General features: G+C 39.7%; 1 protein-coding gene across 1 annotated transcript in view; it reads left to right on the forward strand.

Annotated features, from left to right (window-relative positions):
* The window catches only part of abcc12 (ATP-binding cassette, sub-family C (CFTR/MRP), member 12), a 52,905-nt gene that overhangs the window by 21,296 nt on the left and 3,640 nt on the right, over window positions 1–27,969 (forward strand). The window contains exons 11-29 of the mRNA XM_061746857.1: window positions 488–715; window positions 913–984; window positions 2,423–2,547; window positions 5,000–5,072; window positions 7,061–7,264; window positions 8,349–8,483; window positions 10,491–10,581; window positions 12,440–12,490; window positions 18,804–18,902; window positions 20,261–20,364; window positions 20,504–20,704; window positions 20,799–21,025; window positions 22,096–22,233; window positions 23,267–23,456; window positions 23,532–23,621; window positions 24,837–25,026; window positions 25,995–26,154; window positions 26,378–26,456; window positions 27,669–27,782. Of these exons, the coding sequence (XP_061602841.1) occupies window positions 488–715; window positions 913–984; window positions 2,423–2,547; window positions 5,000–5,072; window positions 7,061–7,264; window positions 8,349–8,483; window positions 10,491–10,581; window positions 12,440–12,490; window positions 18,804–18,902; window positions 20,261–20,364; window positions 20,504–20,704; window positions 20,799–21,025; window positions 22,096–22,233; window positions 23,267–23,456; window positions 23,532–23,621; window positions 24,837–25,026; window positions 25,995–26,154; window positions 26,378–26,456; window positions 27,669–27,782 (2,571 nt within the window). The remainder of the gene's footprint in view (window positions 1–487; window positions 716–912; window positions 985–2,422; window positions 2,548–4,999; window positions 5,073–7,060; window positions 7,265–8,348; window positions 8,484–10,490; window positions 10,582–12,439; window positions 12,491–18,803; window positions 18,903–20,260; window positions 20,365–20,503; window positions 20,705–20,798; window positions 21,026–22,095; window positions 22,234–23,266; window positions 23,457–23,531; window positions 23,622–24,836; window positions 25,027–25,994; window positions 26,155–26,377; window positions 26,457–27,668; window positions 27,783–27,969) is intronic.

Consider the following 27,969-nt stretch of genomic DNA (forward strand, 5'->3'; position numbering starts at 1 on the left):
CAAACACAGTCTTCACTTTTATACCTCAAATAAGCCATTTCTTTATATTTCTTCTTAAATTGTTTTATGTTTGTACATTCCTTTAACTCCAAATTCAAACCATTCCACAGTTTATTTCCACAAACTGATACACAAAAACGTATTTTTGTTGTAAGCACGAATAAAGATTACTTAAATTATAACCCCCTTCCCTCCCAATGAATCATTTCTGAATGTTATCCGGTAGCGAATTATTTTTTTGCTTTAAACATTACTTGTGCAGATTGAAAAGCCACTAGATGCATGGGTTTTAGTGCTTTAGACTGTAAGAATAGTGAGTTAGTGTGATCTCCATATCCAGCCTCATGAATGTACCGTATTTCTCTCTTTTGAAGTTTGAGTAATGAGTGGAAGAATGTGGAGGGCCCTGTAATCCAAAATGTGATCCAAATGTGATCCGAATGTGAGCAACGATGTCGTCCAGTGACGAGCAGAAAACTGGTTTCAGAACGTGCTGCTGCTGCAGAACCCGGAGTCGTACCTGGTGCAGAGCAAAGGCGGCGACTCCGCCATCGTGATGAAGAACGCCACGCTGTCCTGGACCAAAGCAGGCGCCGCCGCCGACCCTCCTCCTGACCCCCCAGCCGGCCCGGCCGGCCCGGGGAAAGATCAGAAGACGGATGAGAAGAGTAACAACCTCCCGGCCCTGAGAAACATCTCCTTCACCCTGCCCAAGGTTTGTTGGATCTCCGACGGGCTCAGACTCATGTAAACTCATCATCTCTTTTTTTTATTTATTTATTTTTTTATTTATTTAATTTTTTTTTTTTTTTTATTTGTATTTTAATTTTTTATTATTTTTTTATTTTATTTTTTTATTATTTAAAAGAAAAAAAAAAAAAACCCTCATCCTCTCTGTCCTGTCTCCTGAAGGGAAACCTTCTCGGCATTTGTGGGAACGTTGGAAGTGGAAAGACGTCACTGATTTCGTGCATTCTGGAACAGGTTACCTTCCTATTTTTCTTTATCTTAATTACTGATGTTTTCTTTGTCAGCTGTAACATTAATATCATCTGCAGATCTTTTTTTACACCAAACATGCCCCTCGTTACAGCTGGGTATTCGCTTTATAAACAGTATATCACATACAGTGGGGCAAAAAAGTATTTAGTCAGACACCAATTGTGCAAGAGAGAAGCCTGTATTCTTCATCATCGGTAACTTCAACTATGAGAGACAGAATTGGGGGAAATAATCCAGGAATCACATTGTAGGATTTTTACTGAATTAATTGGTAAATTTCTTGGTAAAATAAGTATTTGGTCACCTACAAACAAGCAGGATTTCTGGCTTTCACAGACCTGTAACTTGTTCTTTAAGAGGCTCCTCTGTCCTCCACTTGTTACCTGTATTAATGACACCTGTTTTAACTGGTTATCAGTATAAAAGACACCTGTTTTAACTGGTTATGGTATGGTATTGTATGAATCTTTATTTCGGCTTTGCAGAACAAGATGAAAAGGAAAGAAAAAAAAAAAACAACATTTCTTTTGCCGAAAAGGTGTAGCTGAAGCCGTAGCTTATAGGGCCGACCCTTTTTTCTTTTGATCAGCAAAAATATGAGACATTAGCTTTTACTCCGTGGAAACAAACAATACATAAAGAAGACAAAAATAAATAAGACAAAATATAAAATTGACGTTTCACATTCTATAATGTTTTTGATAATATACTTTATAATTATAGTGTTTTATATTTATTTACAGTATTTTCTTTAAACAGTTTCTTAAACTTGAGGATAGAACTGCACATTTTTAGGTTGTTATTACAACTATTCCAAATTTCTCTAGCCTTAATTGATGTAAATCTCTTATTAATATTAGTTCTTGCTGTCGTCGTCTCAAACATGAGTTTCCCCCTCAGGTCAGAGCGGTTTCTTTTATCTGGAACAAATCCTGAATGTAGTTTGGAAGCAGTTTCTGCTGGGCTTTAAAGGCAAATAAAACAGTTTTCTGCTCTGCTATGTCATGGAATTTTAAGGTATTATATTTAATAAAAAGATTATTTGTTGGTTATCAGTGTAAAAGACACCTGTCCACAACGTCAAACAGTCTCACTCCAAACTCCACTATGGCCAAGACCAAAGAGCCGTCAAAGGACGTGAAAAACAACATTTTAGACCTGCACCAGGCTGGGAAGAGATTACTTTGTTATTGACCAAATACTTATTTTCTACTATAATTTGCAAATACATTCTTTAAAAATCCGACAATTTGATTTTCTGGATTTTTTTTTCATTTTGTCTCTCATAGTTGAGATATACCTGCGATGAAAATTACAGGCCTCTCTCATCTTTTTAAGTGGGATAACTTGCACAATTGGTGTCTTACTAAACATTTTTTTACCCCCCTGTATCTCACCTTCCTCCCTCTTTTCCTCCCAGATGCATCTTCTCGACGGCTCCGTCGCGGCCGACGGGACCTTCGCCTACGTTTCCCAGCAGGCCTGGATCTTCCACGGAACCGTCCAGGAGAACATCCTGATGGGGGAACCTTTGGATCAGGACAAGTAATCACACAAAGCTGGCTGTCGTCAGCTTTTATATGCAATTAACTTACAGTACTAGGATGGTTAAAGGTGGAAACGAGGACATTTGTCTCTCCTGCCGGTTCTACATTAACGGGCCTGTAAAAACAAACCTCCCTCCCCTGAACACACACTGCTGGAGAGATTACATATCCAATGTTTAACTGGGAGAAAGTGGCCGGTTCTCTCTGAAGTCGGGCTGTGCAGCCAGTCAAACAGGAGCAGAGGTCGTGTCTGTTATCTTTTATCCTCGAGAGTCTCCTCGTGCTGACGGAGATGGTAAAACTCTGACTGCTGGTCTGTGTAAGGTGGAGACTTTATGGAGGGTGAGCTGATGTTATATAACCTCAGGTAAAACACCGGGGCCGTACGTCAGCGCAAAAGGACATAAAGCAAAGTTAAGGCAAGGCAAGTTTATTTGTATAGCACAGGGGTGGTAACCCAAAATGTTGAAAGAGGCATATTGGACCAAAAACACAAAAAAGAAATATGTCTGGAGTCGCAAAAAATGAAAGTGTGTCGTGTATAAGCCTTAGAATTAAGGAAACACATGCTGCATGTATCTATATTAGTTATAACTGGGGGAAGATTTTTTTTTTTTATTATGCACTTCGAGAAAAAAGTTGAAATGTCGAGAAAAAAGTCGAAATGTTGAGAAAAAAGTCAAAATTTCGAGAAAAAAGTCTAAATGTTTAGAAAAAAGCCAAAATGTCGAGGAAATAGTCAAAATTTCATGAAAAATTTGAAATGTAAAGAAAAAGTGGAAATGGTGAGGAAAAAAGTCGAAATGTCAAGATTAAAAAGCAAAGGAAAAAGGAAGAAAAAAAGAGGAATAAAGGAAAAAAAGAAGAAAAAAAAGAAAAAAGAGAAAAAAAGAAAAAAAAAGAAGAAAAAAAGGAAAAAAAAGGTCAAACATTTTTGAAAAAGCTCCAGGAGCCACTAGGGTGGCGCTAACGAGCCGCATGCGGCTCTAGAGCCGCGGGTTGCCGACCCCTGGTATAGCACAATTCAACACAAGGTAATTCAAAGTGCTTTACATCAACATTACACAATTAAACAGTAAATAACAAATAAAATGATAAGAAAATAATAAAAAGCACAAGTTGTTAAAAAGTAAGGGCAGTAGATCCAGCAGGTTCATCTCATTCTTACAATGGCAAGAATTACGTTTCTATACGGTCAAAACGTACAAAGACCAGGTCAAATACAGGATTACAAAAGTAATCAAGTCACCAATTCAACATTACTTATAGAGGCCCCAAGCTCTGGTCTGACTTAAACTCTTCACTGAGGTCCACCTCCTCCCAATGCATTTTCAAAAAAAACCTAAAGGAATTTTTACTTTCCACAGGAACCTAATTTACTTTCTCTACTCGACCTTTAATTTTATCGACCTTTAATTATATATTCTTTCTCATTGTACTGCTTTTGTCACATTTTTTGTTCTTTCTTTGTGTTTTTTACTATTAGTTGTTTCAAGTACTTAAATTCCTGTTGCTATTGATCTTTGTCTTTTGTTGTTGTTTAGCTCATGCATGCTGTCTGCTTGTCCTTTGTTTTGTTTTTTTGACAGGGGTGGAACCTTGTACAAGTTCGCTATAGAACTTCGTTCCCTCCTTGCGCAGTGCTTTATGCATCTTTTTGTGCTAAATTAATAAACTCTAAACTCTAAACTCTAATCTGTAACAATTCCTATGGTGAATTAAACCAATTTGACAATTCTATGCTACAATGTCTGTTTCCAGGTCTTATTTTACACAACTGACGAGAATTACGTTTCTATACGGTCAAAGCATATAAAGACGTGGTCAAATACATTATTACATAAGTAATCTGTACCGATTCGTTAAGACTTGTTGTACCTCGGAGCTGCGGAGCTGCCCTCTAATCCTCATCCCATAATGCAATGGGATGCTTTCACTAAATGAGGAAAAGTCAGACCAAACTCATCTACAGGACTGTCTCAGAAAATTAGAATATTGTGATAAAGTCCTTTATTTTCTGTAATGCAAAAATGTCATACATTCTGGATTCATTACAAATCAACTGAAATATTGCAAGCCTTTTATTATTTTAATATTGCTGACCATGCCTTATAGCTTAAGAAAACTCAAATATCCTATCTAAAAAAATTAGAATATTCTGGGAATCTTAATCTTAAACTGTAAACCATGATCAGCAATATTAAAATAATAAAAGGCTTTCAGTATTTCAGTTGATTTGTAATGAATCCAGAATGTATGACATTTTTGTTTTTTTAATTGCATTACAAAAAATAAAGAACTTTATCACAATATTCTAATTTTCTGAGACAGTCCTGTAAGGAATTGAATTGTTTATTCTCAGCAAAAACCTGAACTGTACAGTTTTAATTCGCACCGACGGGACTTTTTTTGTGCTGTTTGCCAGTAATGGGGGTGGTGTTTCTCCACAGATACGAGCGGGTTCTGGACGTGTGCAGCCTCCGCGCTGACCTGGACATCCTCCCGCACGGGGATCAGACCGAGGTAAGTGTCTCTGCACGGAGGGGAGTTATGTAAGTCAGGAATGACTCCAGAGGTTTATTGTGAAGTCTTTATTGGTTGCACCTACGAAGGTGTGGATCAGAGAGATAAGGCTGTAATCTGTCAGAGTCTCGCGTGACATAAACATGTAACCAATCACAATACTAGATCTACAGTCAGGTGTTTCTGTTGCTGCTTTTGTAGACTTTTCCTGGCCCTTTCAGATAAAACTTCCTTGGGAAGTGTGGATCTTATTTATCACTATTTATAACTATTATGAAGTTCTGTGTAGCATCATTGTACTTCTAAAAACTTTGAATGTGTCTACATACATAATTGTATGTTACGGGAGAGTATTAGGGCCAGGCAGGAGAAAAATAAAAATAATATTTTAGAGGAGGAAGATTTTTTTTTCATTATGCACTTTGAGAAAAAAGTCAAAATGTCGAGAAAAAAGTTGAAACGTCGAGATTAATGTTGAAATACAATTTCGAGAAAAAAGTCGAAATGTCAAGAAAAAAGTCGAAATGCCGAGAATAATGAAGTACAATTTCGAGAAAAAAGTCGAAATGTTGAGGAAAAAAGTCGAAATGTCGAGAAAAAAGTCGAAATGCCGAGAATAATGAAGTACAATTTCGTGAAAATAGTCGAAATGTCGAGAAAAAAGTCAATGTCAAGATTAATGTTAATGTTATTCTTGAAATTGTATTTCAACATTAATCCCGACATTTCGACTTTTTTCTCGAAGTGCACAATTAAAAAAAATCTTCCCCTTTAAAATATTTTTTCTCGTGCATGGCCCTAATACTCTTCCGTAGTGTCTATATCATGTTTTCTACAGTATGTATTTTTGAAGCATAAAGTACTTTCTTTGGGAAGTTTGCCCATGATATTTTTCAGCTCTTCAACTATGAACGGAATGTTTGAGGATCAATGGGACAATAAATAACTGCAGCATCTATGCCATTATGTAAAATTATCATTTTCTTGGATATAAATTTGCAGAAAGTAAATACAATTTATTTTTCCTTCTTAATTTAGCACATTTTGAGTACTATGAATTGTAACCTTGTTTTATTCTCTTTTTAAACATTGCATTATTATAAAAATAAGGGAAGAGGGCTGGCAGAAAATTGTTGTAACGTCCGCGCCACAGGACAGCAGAATTATACTTTTTTTTTTGTTTGTTTTTAAATTATATTTTTAATTGTACAAGCAGGTTGTGTTACTGCACTTGCACTACTTATGCTATGATACTTATTTCATTTGCTGGTTTCTGTAGCACTTTGAGATTATTTTATGAAAAGTGATTTACAAATAAAATGTATTAATATGTATTATTTTTATTTTTCAGACGAAATGAGGGCCTTTTTCCCCCTAAACGTGCCCCAAAAGTCACCAAATTTTGCACGCAAGCCAGGCCTGGTGAAAAATGTGATATTTAATGGTTTGCATTAATGGGCGTGGCCTAACGGCTCAACAGCGCCCCTTAGAAAAATCGGTACACACCTGTATCATGGTGCAACTTAAAGAAAAGTCTATTGGCGCCATGGCCGAAACCCAACAGGAAGTCGGCCATTTTGAATTAATTGTGTAAATTTGGCGCAATTTATGCCATTTCTTCGGCCGCTTCTTCGCTTCTTCGAACCGTAACGTGCACCCAGGTGTGTTATACATCAAAATGTGCGTCTCCATCCTGCGACGATGCGCATTACTTTTCTCAGTCAAAACCGTTACCGTGGCGACGCTAGACGCCAAAAAACTTGCCCCCCTTCATCTGATTGGTCCATATTTGATAGTTCCTACTTTCTGCCATAACTTTTGAATGATTTGACATAGAGAGTCGCGGTGGTGTCATCGGACATGGTTTTGAGTCCTTGACCTTTATTGGTGAAAATTGCACGTGCGAGGGCCCGTTCATCGCTGCTTGCAGCTTTAATGATTATCACTTCAGGGATGTAGGAACTACTACGACTCTACTTTGTTTGCAGATTGGGGAGCGGGGCCTGAACCTGTCGGGGGGTCAGAAACAGAGGATCAGCCTGGCCAGAGCCGTCTACTCCAACAAGGACATCTTCCTCCTGGACGACCCGCTGTCGGCCGTCGACGCCCACGTGGGGAAACACATTTTTGAGGAATGCATCAAGAAGGAGCTCCGAGGAAAGTCCATCATACTGGTTACGCACCAGCTCCAGGTGAAGTTGCTTTCGTCAACGAAAATTATGACTAAATATCGTCGTCAATGAACCTTTATCACCTGAGGAAAACGAGACGAGACACAACGAAAATGCTGGTTGTGTGACGATAACGATAATTAAATATATAATGCAATATCATAGAGGAATAAAAACCAGACTAAAATGTAGATTACAAAATAAAAACTGCTAAAATGTGTCTTCATTTTCGTTGAACAAAATGAGACGAAATGTTCTAGCAAAGATCCTTAATGTCCATGTTTTCAGTAGTTTCCTCTGGTTTAATGTCCATGTTTTCAGTAGTTTCTCTGGTTTAATGTCCATGTTTTCAGTAGTTTCTCTGGTTTAATGTCCATGTTTTCAGTAGTTTCTCTGGTTTAGTTCTGCTGGTGACGTCACGTCCTCAATCCCAGTCGCCACAAAATCACAGGAAAAAATAAATATGTTGTAAACTCAAATTAGAGTCTTCTGTATCTGGAATGAATGTATTCTTGAGTCTATAAGGTAACAATAATATAATAATAAGATAACCTTGTTTGAATTGTAAAATGGGTTTGGTTAAATACAATCTTTGACTAAAACTAGACTAAAATGGTCCTGGACAATTCTGACTAAAATAAGACTAAAATGCTCAGACTTTTAGTCGACTGAAACTTGACACGACTAAAGGGAGAATGAACGTGACTAAAACTAATAAAAACTAAAATGATAGCTCGACCAGAAGACTAGACTAAAACTAGAATTGAAACAGACAAAAACAACACCAGCTCCAGGTAAACCCGCTGGCGCAGCTTTCATCGTTAGGAAAGGAAAATTTAACATTTTCTTACTGCAAAGTTTGCAAAAACAGTGAATAAAACTCATACCAGCGCGTTAAAGCAACAGAAACGGAGCAAACACCTGGGACAGGTAAATGCTGAGCGTATGTGGATGTAGAGGAGGAATGTGGTTTATGGTCCTCATGATGTCATTAGCGACGCTACTCTAGATAAGAACTGTCAGACGCCACTGGTGTGAAACACGTGAGCGCCCTTTGCCATCAAGCTGGTGTTGTTGACGTGTTTTATTTGCTTGTTTCTTGTAGTATCTGGAGTTCTGCGACGACATCCTGGTGCTGGAGGACGGCGAGGTCCGTGAGGCTGGAAGTCACCCGGCGCTCATGAAGGCTAACCGGCGCTACGCTCAGCTCATCAGCAACTACCAGATGGAGCAGTCCAAAGTAAGAACCCCCCCCTTAATTGTTATATAAACTCAGACAAACAATAAATATAAAAGTAGACTTAAAGGGGAGCTATTATGGCATCTAATACCTATTTTAAACAGGCCTTGAATGTCTTAAAAACAAGCTTTTGATTGTTTTTTCTAAATAAATTAGAAATTCAGCCTCTGATCCATGTCTTTATCTTCCTATTCTCTAACCTCATTATCTTTGCGGGATTCTGAGTGGGCGGGGCTATGATAATGAGGTTCTGTGCTGATTGGCTGCCTGAATGACGTGTAGCAGGGGAGGGCACAAAGCATCGCTCTGGGCAGAAGAGCAGCGGCTTCGTACGCTATTAAACCGTGTCATAACTGCATGACGATGCGAGCGAGCGTCAGCGACAAAATTAATTCCATTGCTTTATTTTCTATTGGACTGTCCTAACTGGCCGTTTTGAGCTGAACATTTGTCAGACGTCCTGCTTCTATTTTCTTCCTGTCACTCGCGTTGAAAGCCAGTTGTAGGCGCTGTAGGAAACAATCATGGATGAGGAACGGCTGATCCAGTTAGTTGAAATGAGAAGTTATCTCTATGATTCCTCCTCATTTCACTACAAAAACCTCAATAAAGTTCAGCTGCTGGAGGGAGATGGACAGAGAGACGATGTCACGCAGTGCTACGATAGTCGGACGCTCGCATGCAGTTACACGGTGTTTAGTTGTAGGCGTGGTTTGCATTTTGGTTACGTAACAACGGGAGCAGAATCTTATTGTCTCGTAGATCCACATCACACTGGACGATCATCCGGGCGGCTGTACAGACACTGCAGAATTTGGTTGCTTTCCTCCTTCTCTGAGTTGGCAGGCTGAGGGGAGACTGTAGCAGGGTGGATGCTACGGGGGCCCGCCCGAAAGATGGAGAGACACAGAGTTTCGTGCAGACCCTTTATTTCACCAGTTTCACCAACACACACACGTGCAGAAGCACATCAGCAGCTTCTCAGGCAGCAGCTCCATCGGCCCCTTTGCTGCTGTCCAGCTCTGCCTTATGAAGGCTGGCAGAGTGGAGAGGCTGATTGGGCCCACCTGTGCCCTAATCAGCCTGAGTGGCTGCAGCTCCTCCACCCTGCCACAGAGACCACTTTATATTAGGGATGGGCGGTATGTACTAAAAAATTTATCACGATAATTTCTGGCATTTATCCCGATAACGATAAAAAAAATACCGATACAAAAACGTCATCAATGGGAATTTATCTTTCTTTCTTTCTTTCTTTCTTTCTTTCTTTCTTTCTTTCTTTCTTTCTTTCTTTCTTTCTTTCTTTCTTTCTTTCTTTCTTTCTTTCTTTCGTTTCTTTTGTTTCTTTGTTTCTTTCTTTACGGCTCATTTCCTTCCTTCCTTCCTTCCTTCCTTCCTTCCTTCCTTCCTTCCTTCCTTCCTTCCTTCCTTCCTTCCTTCCTTCCTTCCTTCCTTCCTTCCTTCCTTCCTTCCTTCCTTCCTTCCTTCACGTACGTACGTTGTGCATGGATTTAAAGCGACACTACGTAACTTTTCCACCTTAATATCATATTTCCAGAGTCATTGTGATGGAACATCAACTTCCAACAGGTTTAATGAACCTCTGTCATGGTCTGAGGGGTCTGTATCGCCTTCACTGACACTATGTAACTTTGAGGAGCATGGTAGGAACCCTACAACACTACTGGTAAAGCACTACCGCTTTTGTCCAAAGGAGACGCCAAACTCAACAAAAGCTGAAAGTTACGTTGTGCTGCTTTAACGCAGAACCATAAATCCGACTTTACACAAAAACATCATCAACGGGAATTTATCGTTTTTATCGCGAGATGACAAATTCTTACTGTGGGGAATTCTTTTGGCCCATCCCTACTTTATATGCAGTATGTTAAAGCAAGAAAAACCCTGTTTTTCATAATAGGTCCCCTTTAAGAACAGGGAACGTTGTTTCTCGGTTATTTGAAGTGAAACGAGCCGTAACACCTCGTTCTTGCTTGTCGTTGTCAGACCCAGAAGGAGGAAGACGACCCCCCAGACCCCGACCAGCTGAAGGAGGCCGGGCTCCGACAGCGTGCAGACAGCGGGATCGTGAACCCCGGTATGAAAACAAGAGAAGAGAAAGACGTTTGTTTCATGGAATATTGTTTGACTTTCCTCTCCTGTAGCACAGAAGGGAAAAAGGTTAGAGTTGCATTAAAGGAAGCGGCTTTGTGATGTTGTTTTTGAGTAAAACTGCAGGGACTTCCTGCCTTGGGGGGTCCATGCCAAGGTGCTGGAGGGAAGAGTGCATAAGATAAGAGTACCAGAGGGCACAACTGATATTCATGTGCCTTGTTGACGTGGTGAAAGCTTAAAAAGTGCATTGAGTGATTGGGGATTTGATCCTTTAATTTGTACATCTGTAGGCCGGGCTTGCTTTCAGGTGGGGTTTGGATGCCCGAGGCTGCTTTTTGTTAATGATTCTGTTCATAAACAGCTTTTAACAACTTTTAAGTCCAGCGGAGAAGAATTTCCAGCTTGCTTGGGTCTATAATAGCCTTTTTACTCTATACCAGGGGTCGGCAACCCGCGGCTCTAGAGCCACATGCGGCTCTTTAGCGCCGCCCTAGTGGCTCCTGGAGCTTTTTCAAAAATGTCTGACCTTTTTTCTTTTTTTTCTTTTTTTCTCTTTTTTTCTTCTTTTTTTCTTTTTTCTTCTTTTTTCCTGTTTTTCTCTTTTTTTCTTCCTTTTTCCTTTCCTTTTTAATCTTGACATTTCGACTTTTTTCTCGAAATCTCAACTTTTTTCACAAAATTCTGAGTATTTCCTCGACATTTTGACTTTGTTCTCAATATTTTGACTTTTTTCTCGAAATTTTTACTTTTTTCTCGAAATTTTTACTTTTTTCTCGACATTTCAACTTTTTTCTCAAGATTGTACTTCAACATTAATCTCGACATTTCAACTTTTTTCTCAAGATTGTACTTCAACATTAATCTCGACATTTCGACTTTTTTCTCGAAATTTCGACTTTTTTCTCGACATTTCGACTTTTTTTCTCAACATTTCAACTTTTTTCTTGACATTTCGCCTTTCGCCATTTGTCTTCATTCTAAGGCTGATGCATACAAGACTTTTCATTTTTTGCGGCTCCAGACATATTTGTTTTTGGTGTTTTTGGTCCAATATGGCTCTTTCAACATTTTGGGTTGCCGACCTCTGCTCTATATAGTCGATGTGATGCTATTGGCCTCATCAAACAAAGTCCTCCACCCCACTGGGTGGTTTGCAGCTAAGTCTGAATCAGATGAGCATTTAATTAACTCCCCCCAAGTATGAGGTCGTGGTTTTTTCAGTCTGAAAAGGAGGGAATTGTTCTCTTTGTTTTGGGAATAACGGCGCTTTTACACTAGAACCTACTCAGCCCGTCTCGACTCAACTCGCCCTCGTTTCTTTTCAACACCCAGATCAGAAGTAGGAGGTTGGAGTGAAGCTGCTGTGACGTATTCGATTGTGTATCTAAACGAAGAAGACAACAACACTAAAGATGTAGAACCTGGAGGAGATGATAGAGTCAGTGATCCTCTGGGTTGAAAGGAATCACTGGAAGTATTTCAGGAATATAGTCCTGATGCCCTCCCCATGTCTCCGAGGGGTTTTAGGCAGATCTCACCAGGAAGAGGTACAGTATTAGGAAACATCCAGGACTCACTCTTGGGATCTCTTCTCTAGATTGATGGAAGTATAGAGGGAATAAATCCGGAGAAACAGTTGATGGAGAAGGATCAAGCAGCATAAATACAGAGATACCTGGTTCAACATGTCGGTGCAAGTTTGAATGTCAATGAAAGAGCACTTGTACAACCAGGAGGAAATCTTAGCTGTAGTTGGCTCTTAACCAGCACAGGTGAAGGAAACGCCAGGTACTGCGTGCTACGTGGAAATGTTCTGAAAAGTGTCATGTGTCTCCTCACAGCATTTGACATGGAGGGAGAAATAGATGATGGAACAACCGATGACAAGAAGTGTAAGTGTCTATATTTGTTAAGTCCTGATGTTGCAGGAGGATAGGATCCTGATCAGATCTTCATCTCCTACATAAAACCGATCTATCTGCCTCTTGCTGAGTGCAGACGCTTGGCTCTCTGCTCCGCTCCCCCGCTTTGTTTTGTTTTTCTTCTTTCCTCTGCAATCTTTTCTTTTTGCAAAACAATTTCTGGAAAGCAGGACCTGGATACCTTATCACCGGGAGCTATTTATAATAGTTCCTCAAGTCTACCACTTTTATTTTAAACTGTTTTAGTACTCTGTGAGCGTAGCTTATCAGCAGCACGAGCCTGCGCTATCGTGACTGGGATTGAGGAACTCAGCTAGCAGCAGCTAGCAGAAGCTAACTAGCAGCAAGATGCCTCCCTTTTCCTTTTCCATGGATGATTACCACAAACTCCTCCAGAAGATAGCAGTACTGGAAACAAAAATTTACAGGCTCGAAATGAATGGAGAGATAAATGGACAATATGGGAATGAATCTACTCTGCCGACTTCCCAAAACAGCTAAATGGAGCAGGCTAACAGAAAGCTAACTAACACCACCAAGACGCAACAGGAGCTGGGAACAAATGGCAATAAATAAACAAATCCTCCCTGGAACTCTCTTGGTGTGAAGAAAAGCATTACAAATCACCTCCCTCAGATCTGAGAAGACGGTTATCAGGCAGAACCAGCACCTGGTGACCTTGGACGACATCGAGTGGCCTGCATTACCGTCGCACAGGAATGGGGTACTGGGGAGGAGGAGGCTACAACTAGGGTTGCCACCCGTCCCGTAAAATACGGAATTGTCCTTTATTTGAGAAAAAAATGTTGCGTCCCGTTTTGAACTAATACGGGACACGATTTTTACCGTATTTTCATTAACTTTACACCATATTCTAGTTGAATTATTGAAATAAATTAACTTTTACACCATATTCTAGTTGAATTATTGAATTAAGTTAACTTTTACACCATATTCTAGTTGAATTATTGAAATAAATTAACTTTTACACCATATTCTAGTTGAATTATTGAAATAAATTAACTTTTACACCATATTCTAGTTGAATTATTGAAATAAATTAACTTTTACACCATATTCTAGTTGAATTATTGAATTAAGTTAACTTTTACACCATATTCTAGTTGAATTATTGAAATAAATGAACTTTTACACCATATTCTAGTTGAATTATTGAATTAAGTTAACTTTTACACCATATTCTAGTTGAATTATTGAAATAAATTAACTTTTACACCATATTCTAGTTGAATTATTGAAATAAATTAACTTTTACACCATATTCTAGTTGAATTATTGAAATAAATGAACTTTTACACCATATTCTTCACCTGTAGGCTATATTATACATCTGGGCTGTCTGTACAGTCATGCAAATTCAATGCTATTAAAGCACTTTAAACTTTAAATCAAAGCATTTTGTTTTTTCATATAAAATAAACACATTTTTATTCAGTTTAGAAGTTTTGGGGCTTTTTTTTGGCTCCTGCGTTGCTGAAATCAGGACGTCCCTTATTTCTATTTCTGAAAGGTGGCAACCCTAGCTACAACTACAACAAAAGCTAAGAGCAAATCGCCCTAAGACACATGGATTCTACTGGGGAACCGCTTCTATTTAACATCTATATGTTACCCCTAGCTCAGATTATGGAACATCACAAAATTTCCTACCATACTTATGCCGATGACACACAGCTCTATATTTCAGTGTCTCCACATGACTACAGTCCCCTACCGTCATTAAGTTACTGTATTCATCACATCAATGAGTGGATGTGCCAGTATTTTCTCCAGGTAAATGCAGAAAAGACAGAGGTGATCCTTTTTGGCCCTAAAAATGAAAGGGAAAAGATCAGCGCTCACCTTGGCTCCATGTCATTGACAGCTACAAATCAAGCCAGAAATCTTGTCGTAATTATTGACTCAGACCTGAACTTCAACAGCCATCTAAAGTTTATCACCAAATCTGCCTATTACCACCTAAAAACATTGCTAGAATTAAGGGGATTCTGTCTAAACAAGACATGGAAAAACGTATTCATGCATTCATTTTCAGTAGGTTGGATTATTGCAATGGCATCTTTACAGGCCTTAACAAGAAATCAATCAGGCAGCTGCAGCTGATCCAGAACGATCAGAGTCCTTACAAACACCAGGAAACTGGACCATATTACACCAGGAAACTGGACCACATTACACCAGGAAACTGGACCATATTACACCAGGAAACTGGACCACATTACACCAGGAAACTGGACCACATTACACCAGGAAACTGGACCATATTACACCAGGAAACTGGACCACATTACACCAGGAAACTGGACCACATTACACCAGGAAACTGGACCATATTACACCAGGAAACTGGACCATATTACACCAGGAAACTGGACCACATTACACCAGGAAACTGGACCATATTACACCAGGAAACTGGACCACATTACACCAGGAAACTGGACCACATTACACCAGGAAACTGGACCATATTACACCAGGAAACTGGACCACAATACACCAGGAAACTGGACCATATTACACCAGGAAACTGGACCACATTACACCAGGAAACTGGACCACATTACACCAGGAAACTGGACCATATTACACCAGGAAACTGGACCACATTACACCAGGAAACTGGACCATATTACACCAGGAAACTGGACCATATTACACCAGGAAACTGGACCACATTACACCAGGAAACTGGACCATATTACACCAGGAAACTGGACCATATTACACCAGGAAACTGGACCATATTACACCAGGAAACTGGACCACATTACACCAGGAAACTGGACCATATTACACCAGGAAACTGGACCACATTACACCAGGAAACTGGACCATATTACACCAGGAAACTGGACCATATTACACCAGGAAACTGGACCACATTACACCAGGAAACTGGACCACATTACACCAGGAAACTGGACCATATTACACCAGGAAACTGGACCACATTACACCAGGAAACTGGACCATATTACACCAGGAAACTGGACCACATTACACCAGGAAACTGGACCATATTACACCAGGAAACTGGACCATATTACACCAGGAAACTGGACCACATTACACCAGGAAACTGGACCACATTACACCAGGAAACTGGACCATAATACACCAGGAAACTGGACCGGTCATGAAATCACTACACCGGCTTCCAGTGAGTCAAAGGATAGAGTTTAAAATCTTACTGCTGGTCTACAAAGACCTGAATGGTCTTGGACCAGAATACATGGTTGATATTTCCCTATGAAGCTCCCAGACCCCTGAGGTTCATCTGGATCTGGTTTGTTGTGGTTCCAGAACCAGAACCAAGCAAGGTGAGGCAGTTCAGTTATTCTGCTCCTCACCGGTGGAACAAACTTCCTGTAGACCTGAGGTCTGCTGCAACTGTAGATCCTTTAAATCAGGCCTAAAAACATTACTGTTTACTGAAGCTACTCTTAAATTAAACTTACCTGCTGGACTCTACTGCCCTTATTTTTAACAGCTTGTGCTTTTTATTATTTTACTTCTTTTCTTATTCTTACCTATTTGTTATTATTTCTTGCCGCTTTTAATGTCAACGTAAAGCACTTTGAATTACCTTGTGTTGAATTGTGCTATATAAATAAATTTGCCTTGCCTTGCCTACATATCCATCTATTCTTTAATACCATGACTGCATTGTGGGAGAAAAATTATAAACTTATTATGGTGCGTGTTTCACTTTGTTTTCATAAGTTACTTTGTCCTTCTAAGATATTCAGACTAGATTTTTCAAGGACATGTGGCACAAATCCAATTTAGATACCAAATACTGACTCTAGAAATACTACAAATATACTTAATATATCCCCTGTATCATTTTCTAATTGTTTATCTAAGGAGTTTATTTAAAATACCTCGACTTTTATGTCTTTAAATGAGTAATCTTTACTGGCTTGGACCAGATTAAGCCTCAAATGGCCTAGAAGCCATAAAAATATATAAAAGTATCGTAACAATTTGCCGTACAATATGATTTGTTCTTCATACGAGTCTCAAATAATGAAAATGTCTTAGTTTTCTTGAATACATCCCTTTAAACATTCACAGTGCCGGATGAAAAGTGACGTTAATTGTTAATTGTTGACGGCGGTTTTATCTCAGTGCTCGAGTTAATCGTCCTGCTGCGTCACCAAACCTTCACATTATCCTGCAGGATAGTTTGGTAAACTTGGGATTTCATTTTCTGCAAAGTTCACATAAACAGATGCTTCTCCTGAACAGCAAACGTTAAAGACACTCAGAGTCAGGTGTAACTAGTTCACGGCTTTACTCACTTTTTTATTTAGTCAGTACGCTTTAGCTGATTAAGTCAATAAATACAAAATAATTAATACAACTTCATACACGTTAATACATATCCTTTTTTTTCACTCTACCACAAAGTTAAGAAGATGAATATTAGATTAATAGCTTTGTTTGGAAAGGTATTTTTTAATGTTTGAGTCAGTTTTAGGAGCTGTTGTGCAACACGATAAAACCTGAGAATAAATATAAATCTATCCAAAGGCTGAAGACCGACAGCTTTGCATCTTAATTAGTCTCCATTACGTTCTCACTGATTTATTAACATCTTCCCTCAGAAATAAAAGCATGAACAGAATCAAAAGTCTGAGCTGAAATGAAACGATGCCGTTGACTTGGTCGTGTGTGAAGGAAACTAGAGAAAGGGAAGTTCCCCCTCGAGTTCGGACAAAACACAGAGAGGAAATCAAGCAGGGAGTTGTCAGCTGCTGAGGAAGCAACGATGAAACGCTGTAAACGGCCTCCTCACCTCCTCTGAGGGATGAAACGCTGTAAAGGCCTCCTCACCTCCTCTGAGGGATGAAACGCTGTAAACGGCCTCCTCACCTCCTCTGAGGGATGAAACGCTGTAAACGGCCTCCTCACCTCCTCTGAGGGATCCCTAGGGAGCAGGTGAGGCGGTGAGCCGAGGACCAGCGAGGACCTCTAGTGGGCGAGACCAGGACCTGCAGTCTGCACCATTAAACTGACTGAAATCTTTTCTTTTTCTTTCCCCTTTTTTTGTTTCTCTTTGTTCTTATTAAAAATGTATTGGTGTATATCAAATACAAATTAAAGTTGCAAGCAGCGATGAACAGGCCCTCGCGTGTGCAATTTTCACCGATAAAAGTCAAGGACTCAAAACTAAGTCCGATGACACCACCATGACTCTTTATGTCAAACCATTCAAAAGTTATGGCAGAAAGTAGGAACTATCAAATATGGACCAATCAGATGAAGGGGGGGGCGCTTTTTGGCGTCTAGCGTTGCCACAGTAACGCTTTTGACTGAGAAAAGTAATGCGCGTAGTCGCAAGATGGAGACGCACATTTTGATGTATAACACACCTGGGTGCACATTACGGTTCAGGCCGTATTAACGGCCGAAGGAATGGCATAAATTGTGCCAAAATTACACGGTTAATTCAAAATGGCCGACTTCCTGTTGGGTTTCGGCCATGGCGCTAAGAGATTTTTCTTTAAGTTGCGACATGATACAGGTGTGTACCGATTTTCATGCATGTTCGTCAAACCGTTTGTGGGGCTTGAGGCACAAAGTTTTCTAGGGGGCGCTGTTAAGCCATTAGGCCACGCCCATTAATGCAAACCATGAAATATCACATTTTTCACCAGGCTTGATTTGCGTGCAAAATTTGGTGCCTTTTGGGGCACGTTTAGGGGGAAAAAAGGCCCTCCTTTTGTCAGAAGAAAAACAAGAAAGAAAAAAACCGAGAACGAGAACAATTCCTACAGATACAATAGGGCCTTCGCACTGTAAGTGCTCGGGCCCTAACTAGTACTTGCTTTATATGCTTAACTGTCAAATATTGAAAATCCATTTTCAAAGTTCAAGGTTCAAGGTTAACTTTATTGTCATTCCAAAAGTCCAAGTACAAGTGGAACGAAATTTCTTTGCCACCGGTTTAAAACAAGCAATAAAAACAATTAAAACACTAAAAACTCTAAACACTAAAAGATAAGGACACAAGGCTAAAAACTAAAACGCTTACAGTACATAGTTAAGCACCTCTGTGGTTTTCTTTGTAAATTATGTATTAGATTTTTATTTGTTTTTTTTTCATATTGTGAGCAGACCTTGGAAAAAGACCTAAATCTGGTTGCTAAAATACTTAATATTGATCCTATACTGATTTTGGATTTTAATCTAATTTTAATTCACGTTTTTAACCTCACAATGATTTGATCAGAGTTTTATTTCTCCTCTAAAGCCCCTGTGAAGACGGTTGATCAGCTGGTCAGTCAAGAATCGTCCACCGAGGGATCCGTCTCCTGGAGAGTTTATCACCGGTACTGCCAAGCAGCTGGAGGTGTGACACACACACACACACACACACACACACACACAGTTAGATTGTAATCCACAGGGATTAAGACCATGAAAGAAGAAAACAAATCAACAAACTTGCAGAAAAATCTTTCAATTCATATTTTGCAAGTCAGCAACTGCCCCTACTGGCCACACAGAGAAGCAACAGATAAAAGGTCAAAGGTCACAGTTGCAGCAGAGTTGTTTCCATCATCCTATCGTCAGCCTGGCAGGTTTTTACCATCTATGGTTTTTAATCGGAAATGGAGCAAATTCAGCTACAAGAGCGGCCTGGGGTTGATTTACACTTAATATTTAAAGTGATATAGTACTAAGTGTGATACTGAGTGTCATCTACAGTGTAGGCCTAGTAAAAGAAACTAAATAATCAAATGGATCATGTGAGGCACCAGAGCGGCCTCCCCACGTACAAGGGGATCAGGCAAACTGGACCTGGGTGATGAGGTGTAAAGGAGAAACCCTGCAGAGCGTGGAATGCCAAAAAATAAGGCTTTTTATTGTATGCAAAAAAGCACAAAGACATACAGGCGAAGGCAAAATCAGTATTCTAAAAAATGGCACATTGAACATAGCCTCTCAGCAAGCTACCTCCACTCAGCAGCCCTCTTTCTGGTATGCAGCCACTGGTTATGAAGCCAAGCAGGGTGGGGAGGTTGATTGGACACAGGTGGGCCCAATCAGCAGAACCAGGTACACCTGTGTGCTGCTCCCCCGCAGACCACGCCCAATCCTCCACTCTGACACACACATTAAAAAAGTCTGGTGACGGTGAGAAGGGGAGGGGTTGCTCACTTTCTCAAAGATCATTTATAAACCATTTACTGTAAACACGTTATCTACTTTATTTTTGGTTTTAAATAAACTGCAACGGCAATGTGCAACAACTAAGTACTACAAAAACTAGAACTATAATTAAACTCACTCAACTTAGATAAACAGAACCTCGTCAATACGTTCTCCATATAAGAATAAATTAAAATTTACAAAAACAGACATTATTAAATAGAATAAACAAATAAAGTCAGTTAGTCAGTCAGTCGTCTAGTCTGTTAACATAATATTGTTTGTGTAATAATATTAATTATTGTGTTTTGTACAATAATATACCTTTGATAATGTATGAATCATCAGTCACACATATTAAAATAATTTGATCTTTTATTATTATTTTTTTTTATCTCTTGGGGGCCCCCTAATGGTCACGGGGCCCTAAGCAGCCGCTTAGTTCACTTATGCCTTGGGCCGACTCTGCACACTGCAGTGACAGCACGGTACCGGTCCGATATTATCCACCTATAATAATAATAATAATAATCAGGTTGTAACTTCTGTGTTCAGGTTACATCATGACCTTCCTCACCATCTTCATCATGGTTCTGATGATCGGATCCACGGCCTTCAGCAGCTGGTGGTTGAGCTACTGGCTGGGGGAGGGAAACGGGGTGAGGACACACACACACACACACACACACACACACACACACACACACACACACACACACACACACACACACGCACTCTCAGAACATTTGTTGTGGTTTCTATGTACCAATGCTGTTTTGTCTGTTTTTATCACCTCAGACGTCCATCATTAACAACGCGACAGCCCAACCCGCCTCCAACCAGGGCGACGTGTCCCAGAACCCGCAGCTGCATTTCTACCAGATGGTTTACGGGGTGACGGTGATCGTGATGGTGCTGCTCGCCGTCATCAAGTGCTTCTTCTACACCTTCGTCACCCTGAAAGCCTCCTGTAAACTCCACGACACCATGTTCAAGAAGGTATCGCTGGATAACTCAAGCTGCCGGGCTCAGAACACGTTATTACTTCCAAAAGACAACAGGTCCTGATTATTTCTGTGTTCCTCCCCTGCAGATCATGGCCAGCCCGATGAGCTTCTTCGACACGACGCCGGCGGGACGGATCCTCAACCGCTTCTCCAAAGACCAGGAGGAGGTGGACACGGTGCTTCCTCTGAACATGGACCCGTTCCTGCAGTTCTGTTTCATCGTCACCTTCACCATCCTCATCATCGCCTCCATCTTCCCCTTCCTGCTCGTCGCCGTGGTTGTTATGGGAGCTTTGTTCACGCTCGTCCTCTTGTGAGTTGGTACCCATCCTGTCCTGAATGTGATCAGATCTGTGTAGGGTTGCCAACTCCCTGAAAAATAAATAAGGGACACGTAATCGGCTGGCCGGCCGGCCCAGTTCCTCTCACCCTTCCTGGCGTGATTAATTTTTTTAGCCCCTTTTTTGTGAGTGAAACGATTTTTTAACTATTTGATTCGAACCTGAATTGAATTAGATGCATAATTTTGAATGCCATGAACACATGGAAAACAAAGTATTATCCAGCAATTCACTTTAATACTATGGAAGAGTATTAGGGCCAGACAGGAGAAAAATAAAAATAATATTTTAGAGGAGGAAGATTTTTTTTTCAATATGCACTTAAGTCGAAAAAGTCGAAATGTCGAGAAAAAAGTCGAAATGTCGAAATTAATGTTGAAGTACAATTTCGAGAAAAAAGTCAAAATGTATTTCAACTTTCACAAAATTTCGACTTTATTCTTGAAATTGTATTTCAACATTAATCTCGACATTTCCATTTTTTTCTCGACATTTTCACTTTTTTCTTGAAGTGCACAATAAAAAAAAAATCTTCCCCTCTCAAATATTTTTTCTCCAGCATGGCCCTCATAATCTTCCGTATAATACAAAATAACTAAATGAACTGAATAAAATAAGTATCTTTCTTAAACAGAAACCTGTCCTGCTTAACTTAACTTTCTATAAATTAATATAAAACAATAGAAAGAAAGCAGAACATCCATTCTGTAATAGTGCACATTTTTAGTGCAATAACAAAAGTGCAAACAGAAAGTCTCTAGGAAACTTGTAAACATATTTGAGCCTCAAAGGCCATGACTGAAGGCTACTGTTGTAGTAAAACAGGAAAAAATAACTTATGAACTCAACAGCTCAATGTCATTTTCCATTGGCATTTTATGACTATTTTTTTTTACTCTCACAGTAATACGAGACAAAGTGCGTCCTTTTTCAGCTCCATACGGGACACGTACTTTAGTTTATAAATACGGGACAATTCAAGGGACGGTTGGAGACCCTGGATCTGTGCAGGTTTGACTCCTGCTTGTGATGTTTCCTGCAGCATTTTCCAGAGAAGTATCCGTCACATGAAGAAGATGGAGAACATCAGTCGCTCCCCGTGCATCTCCCTCACGACCTCCACCCTGCAGGGCCTCAGCACCATCCACGCCTACAACACCCGGGACAGCCACATCAAACTGTAAGAGTTCCTCCACTTTATGTTCATGCACTTCACTTTATGTTCCCAACGTTTGGCCTGTTTTATTTTATTTTATTTATATATTTATTTTTTTAACAACTTGAGCTTTTTATTATTTTACCTCTTTTTTTTATCATTTTATTTACATTTTATTTGTTATTTAAGCGTACTCTTAAATTAAATACTTACGATTTTTGAAATCCGCGCAAAGTTATGGATAAGCCCTGACTGCAGGCATTGTGGCGTAGAATTGTCAAATTGGTTTAATACTCCGCACGAATTGTTACAGTTTACTTTTGTAAAACTGTATTTGACCCAGTCTTTGTACGTTTTGACCGTATAGAAACGTAATTTAAGTTTAAGTTTATTTTAGACGGGACAATGCATATTAATGAACACTACATTAATCAGTGTAAATACACCGGGTTTTAGCAGAAATGCTAGTTTCCACCCGCAGTCCCCACAGAAAACATAAAAACAATTCAGTCAAACAAGGGAACAAACATAAAACATCCATAGTAGCAAAATATATTTAGCAGCATTTAAAAGCAGTATGGATTGTATCTTAAAGTGACTTGAGTCTAAAGTGACTTGAGCAAAAAAGGCATATTACAATAATGAAATACCAGCTATGTAATATTACGGTACTGAGAGTATCCAAGTTGTATGAAATAAGACCTGGAAACAGGCATCGTGGCATAGAATTGTCAAATTGGTTTAATTCACCGCACAAATTGTTACAGATTACTTTTGTAATACTGTATTTGACCCGGTCTTTGTACGTTTTGACCGTATAGAAACGTAATTCTTGCCATTGTAAGAATGAGATGTACCTGCTGGATCTACTGCCCTTACTTTTTAACAACTTGTGCTTTTTATTATTTTACCTCTTTTCTTATAATTTGATTTCATTTTATATGTTATTTACTGTTTAATGGTGTCTTGATACTTTTAATGTTGATGAGCACTTTGAATGACCTTGTGTTGAATTGTGCTATACAAATAAACTTGCCTTGCCTTTATTAAATGGCAGGTTCAAGTCCCTGAACGACGTCAACTCCAACCACTACTTGTTGTTCCACTCCGGCACGCGCTGGCTGTCCTTCTGGCTGGACTTCATGGCGAGCACCATGACGTTGTTGGTGGCGTTGTTCGTGGTGCTGAGCAGCAACGACGTCATCAGTCCGTCCCTGAAGGGCCTGGCCGTCTCCTACACCATCCAGGTAAACGTGGATCCGTGTTTACTGTCCTGCTGGTGTTTCAACACACGTGCTGATGGAATGTTTGACGTGTTCCAGTTGACAGGAATCCTGCAGTACGTGGTGAGACAGTCCACGGAGGTGGAGGCCCGGTTCAATTCAGTGGAGCGACTGCTGGAATACATCACGGTCAGTAATCTCCATGGCAACCAACCAGTCCAGTCATAAAACTTGATTTTATTTGATTTAAATAATACAAATATATATATATATTTATATATATATATATATATGTATGTATGTATGTATATATATATATATACATGTATATGTATGTATGTATGTATGTACAGCTCTTGGGCAGACCTCAAGGATCCTTACATACTCTTACATACAGTGATATAATACTCAATTATATGTACAGTATATATAAATATAGTCAAAATCAAAACAAATCAAGGCAAACAAAAGAAAATAATCATCATTTAGTTGTGCTACTATGTACAGGACTGTCACAGAAAATTAGAATATTGTGATAAAGTTCTTTATTTTCTGTAATGCAATTAAAAAAACAAAAATGTCATACATTCTGGATTCATTACAAATCAACTGAAATATTGCAAGCCTTTTATTATTTTAATATTGCTGATTATGGTTTTACAGTTTAAGATTAAGATTCCCAGAATATTCTAATTTTTTGAGACAATCCTGTATGTATGTACTAATAGAAGTAATTATAATGCATAGTATTACATTATCATTACTTTACTATAATACTACAATATAATAGAGAACAATAGACAGCAATGATATAACAATGTACTTGAATAACTATATAAGAGTAGATATGCTATATATACTGGTTCATATATTTTCCTCCAATTATATACATAAAAATTACTATAAATCTATATATCGACATCTCTAAATATAACTATAAATCAATATATATTAATAGAGATATAGATACACAAATACTGTACGTATAATACAACTCAATATATCTATATACATACCTACATATAACATATCTATATCCATAATATACGTCTATATATCTACATATATTAAACTGACTGTCTTCTGATGCCAGGAAGTCAGAATAATCTTGAAAATAAAAAAACTTCATCAACACCGACATCCTTGCATCTCTTTGTGCATGACTGTGATACATTACATGCCTACAGGTTTTATTTATAGCATCCAAAATCATTAATTCAGCTATTTACTTTTACTGACCATCTTTTTCACTGAATGCCAGGATAGTGTTAAAGTTAACTTCACTGGAAGAGAGGATGAGACTGTAATCTCAGTACATCACAGGTCCACAGATCTGGAGGCTGGGCCATAGACGCTATATAAATAAAATAGAATTGAATTGAATGCCAGTTATTGTGCTTGCAGGACTGCGTATCTGAGGCTCCCAGGCACGTAAAGGAGGCTCAGATCCCAGACGACTGGCCCAAGGACGGAGCCATCACCTTCCAGGGCTATAAGATGAGATACAGACAGAACACGCCGATCGTCCTGAACGGGCTCGACTTCTTAATCCGACCTGGTGAAAAACTCGGCATCGTGGGAAGGACTGGCTCTGGTAAGACTCTTCATGCTCTCAGGGAGACGTCAGAAACATGTTGAGTGACCAAATAAACCACTATCACAGAGATGAATCCACAATCTGTCCTTAGATACAACCAACCATATGTACTTACTAGGCTTTGCAATAGAGGGTCTGCATTGACGTCACTTTCCCACTGGACCCTTACTCGCACTGAGTGGCAAAAACAGCTGCAACTAGTGGAGAAGACGGGATAACAGCCGATTATCGGCTTAACTTAAACTAAAGGCAGTTCGATTTGACAGTGACCCGTACAGTTACCAAGAACCAGTGGTCCATGGACATTAATATTTGGCCACGAATCCAGTTTCCTGATATTTATATGGACTTAATTTCTACGCCGGGGAAATACACGAAGCAAAGCTTGAAGGTTTACAAAAGTCTTGACGCTTGGTCCTACTTCAAGGCAGGATTTGTTGGTGAAATTAAAGTGATGAGGACACCGAACTTTATGATTTGACCGTTTAACGTTAGCTACCCAAAAATCCAACATTACCTGATACAAAATGGGAACCACAAATCCACGTTTCGGTGCCTGGAATCCAGTTGTTTCTGTGAATTGCAGCGATCCATTTGTCTCTCTTAAGCTTATTTTTCAGCAGTCTGTAAAACGATAACTCTGATTTCTTGCTAAATCTATGAGTACAGCCGATCGCACAACAGCTCTTTCCCATTTTAGATGTTTTCCAGTTGCTCAAACTCAAAGTTGACGCTGCCACTCAGTCTTTCTGTCACTCAGTCTTTCTGACACTCAGTCTTTCTGACACTCAGTCTTTCTGACACTCAGTCTTTCTGACACTCAGTCTTTCTGACACTCAGTCTTTCTGACACTCAGTCTTTCTGACACTCAGTGGGAGAAACCCGCTGTGAAGTCTCATCTGTGACGTCATGCTCATTCCCTCTATAAGAGTTACGGTGTAATAACCTGCTGCTCTACACTCCAGGTAAATCCTCTCTAGGCGTGGCTCTGTTCAGACTGGTGGAACCAGCAGGAGGAACCATCCTCATCGATGGTCTGGACGTCATGGCTATCGGCCTGAAGGACCTGAGGAGCAAACTGTCCATCATCCCCCAGGACCCCGTGCTCTTCATCGGGACCGTCAGGTAACACTCAGCTCCACGGTGACGGGTGACGACACACACACACACACACACACACTTCACCTCAGTCAGGTAACACTCAGCTCCACGGTGACCGGTGACGACACACACACACACACACACACACACACACTTCACCTCAGTCAGGTAACACTCAGCTCCACGGTGACCGGTGACAACACACAAACGTCTCACATCAGCGTTTACCAGCTGAGCTGTTCCACAGGTACAACCTGGACCCCTTTAACAACTACACCGACGACGACATCTGGGCAGCTCTGGACAAGACCTACATGAAAGACTCGGTATGTCATGACTGCAAAGTTTTACCTTTATTTGGTCTTTTTGTTTGTGAATATAACTTTTTAGAAGAAGTGCTTAGACTCATATGTCTTTGTTGTAACCCAAAGTTACTGCAGAGAAGCAGCACCTTTAAGATACACATTTCAACAGTGATCTTTTCTAAAACAAGCCATCAGAATTAATCACAGTGATACAGTTATTTGCAATAACTTCTCATATCAGTCATATCAAGAGCAAGGATGTGATTTTTATTTTGTATTTATTTTAAATGTTTAGTAAATAGTAGTAGTAATTGTTTTAGCGTCAGTGGATGGAGGTCTCAGTGAAAGACAGAGAGAAAGAAAGAGTGAAAGAGAGTTAAAGAAAGAAAGAAAGAAAGAAAGAGTGAAAGAGAGTTAAAGAAAGAAAGAAAGAAAGAAAGAAAGAAAGAAAGAAAGAAAGAAAGAAAGAAAGAAAGAAAGAAAGAAAGAAAGAAAGAAAGAAAGAAAGAAAGAAAGAAAGAAAGAAAGAAAGAAAGAAAGAAAGAAAGAAAGAAAGAAAGAAAGAAAGAAAGAAAACGCTGCTTGGCAGGCTCAAAAAACTCAGAACTAGGATCAAAACACATAGAAACACGGAGGGAGCAAACAGTACGGAACAACAAGGAGCAAGGGGAGACAAGACCAGATATACACAAGGGATAATGAGACACAGGTGTGAACAATCAGGGCAGATGGAAGACAGGCGGGGCAGAACAGAAACACAAACTGGGGGAAATGTCAGACACTGACACCCAGTCCAGTAGTAGTAAAAAAAAAAGACAAAGAGACCAACATACAGTCACATGAATAAGCCATACAATTTACAACATGAAGACATATCAGGTAGGAATTATGATAAGGAGCTAGACTACAAAAGACTACCAAACTACAGAATGAAGGTAACAATAGTTCACATCTTAGGTTAGCACGGGCTTAGCTGAAAGGGCTAGTTTGTGGTATGGGGGAATATTACCTTCATCACATTTGCCCAATGTTGGATTAACTCAGGCTGAGAGGAAACTCCCTGGACACCGTTGTGTGACATCACACAGGCTTTGTCCAGTGTGTTTATTGATCTATGGTTTTAAAAGGTGAAATCTTACCCCTCTATGAAGCTGTTGACCGACTTCACCATCAAACTCGATCAAAAATAAGTAAATGAGCATCCCTTTACCTTTCATGATGTTGTTTCCTCAGATCTCCAGGATAGAGGGAAAGCTGCAGGCAGCAGTGTTGGAGAACGGAGAGAACTTCTCTGTGGGCCAGAGACAACTGTTGTGCATGGCCCGAGCTCTGCTCCGCAACTCCAAGGTGTCTACTTTATGTTCTCATGTACCATCATGTACCATCATGTACCATCATGTACACACTCGACAAACGCAACACTCAAGTGGCTGACGACACACAGTCTTGGGATGCCCCGATACCATTTTTTTCACACCGAGTACGAGTATTTTAATTTGTGTACTACGGAAGAGTATTAGGGCCAGGCAGGAGA

Source organism: Cololabis saira, chromosome 2 (genome assembly GCF_033807715.1).
Source record: "Cololabis saira isolate AMF1-May2022 chromosome 2, fColSai1.1, whole genome shotgun sequence".
Lineage (NCBI taxonomy): Eukaryota > Metazoa > Chordata > Actinopteri > Beloniformes > Belonidae > Cololabis > Cololabis saira.